This window comes from Octodon degus, unplaced genomic scaffold, assembly GCF_000260255.1.
Source record: "Octodon degus isolate 3935 unplaced genomic scaffold, OctDeg1.0 scaffold00113, whole genome shotgun sequence".
Classification (NCBI taxonomy): Eukaryota; Metazoa; Chordata; class Mammalia; order Rodentia; family Octodontidae; genus Octodon; species Octodon degus.
The window spans coordinates 5,815,328-5,815,816 of NW_004524689.1; the positions used below are offsets into that span (position 1 = coordinate 5,815,328).

The 489-nt window shown below is 56.4% G+C and overlaps 1 protein-coding gene across 1 annotated transcript in view; it reads right to left on the bottom strand.

The window, feature by feature from the left end:
* Window positions 1-2: 2 nt before the first annotated feature.
* Eno1 (enolase 1) overlaps window positions 3-489 on the bottom strand; it is a gene marked incomplete at its 3' end in the record, with an annotated part of 11,208 nt that continues 10,721 nt past the window's right edge. The window contains exon 9 of the mRNA XM_023699382.1: window positions 3-31. Within this exon, the coding sequence (XP_023555150.1) occupies window positions 3-31 (29 nt within the window). The remainder of the gene's footprint in view (window positions 32-489) is intronic.

Sequence of the window (489 nt, forward strand, 5' to 3'; positions counted from 1 at the left end):
TCCTGGTCGAAGGGGTCCTCAATGGACACCACTGAAGGGAGAGGGAGGGAGGGCCACGGTGCAGGGTGTGAGCTGGGCCAGGGATGGCGACACTGCCCATAGCTCCTGACAGCACCTGCCCCTAGCCTCTGGTGCCAACTTGCTGTTGTCCCACAGAGATGCACTCGCCCACCTGGGAGCTGGGCTGGAGTGTGACGCTGACCCCACGGCTCAGAGCTGAGCCTCAGCACACTCAGGGCCACACTGCAAAAGGGATGCTTTCTTTTTTTAAATTTTTTTGGCGGGACCAGGGATTAAACTCAGGCCCTTGAGCTTGCCAGGGAAGCACGTATTCCACTGAGCCATCTCCCTGGCCCCCAGGATATTTTCTTTTCTTTTTTTTTTTAACATTTATTTATTTTTGTGTGTGTGTGTGTGTGTGGCCAGCTCAGCCCACCAGGGGGCAGGGCTGGCTGGCATGTGGTGCTGGGGAATCGAACTGCGGTCCCT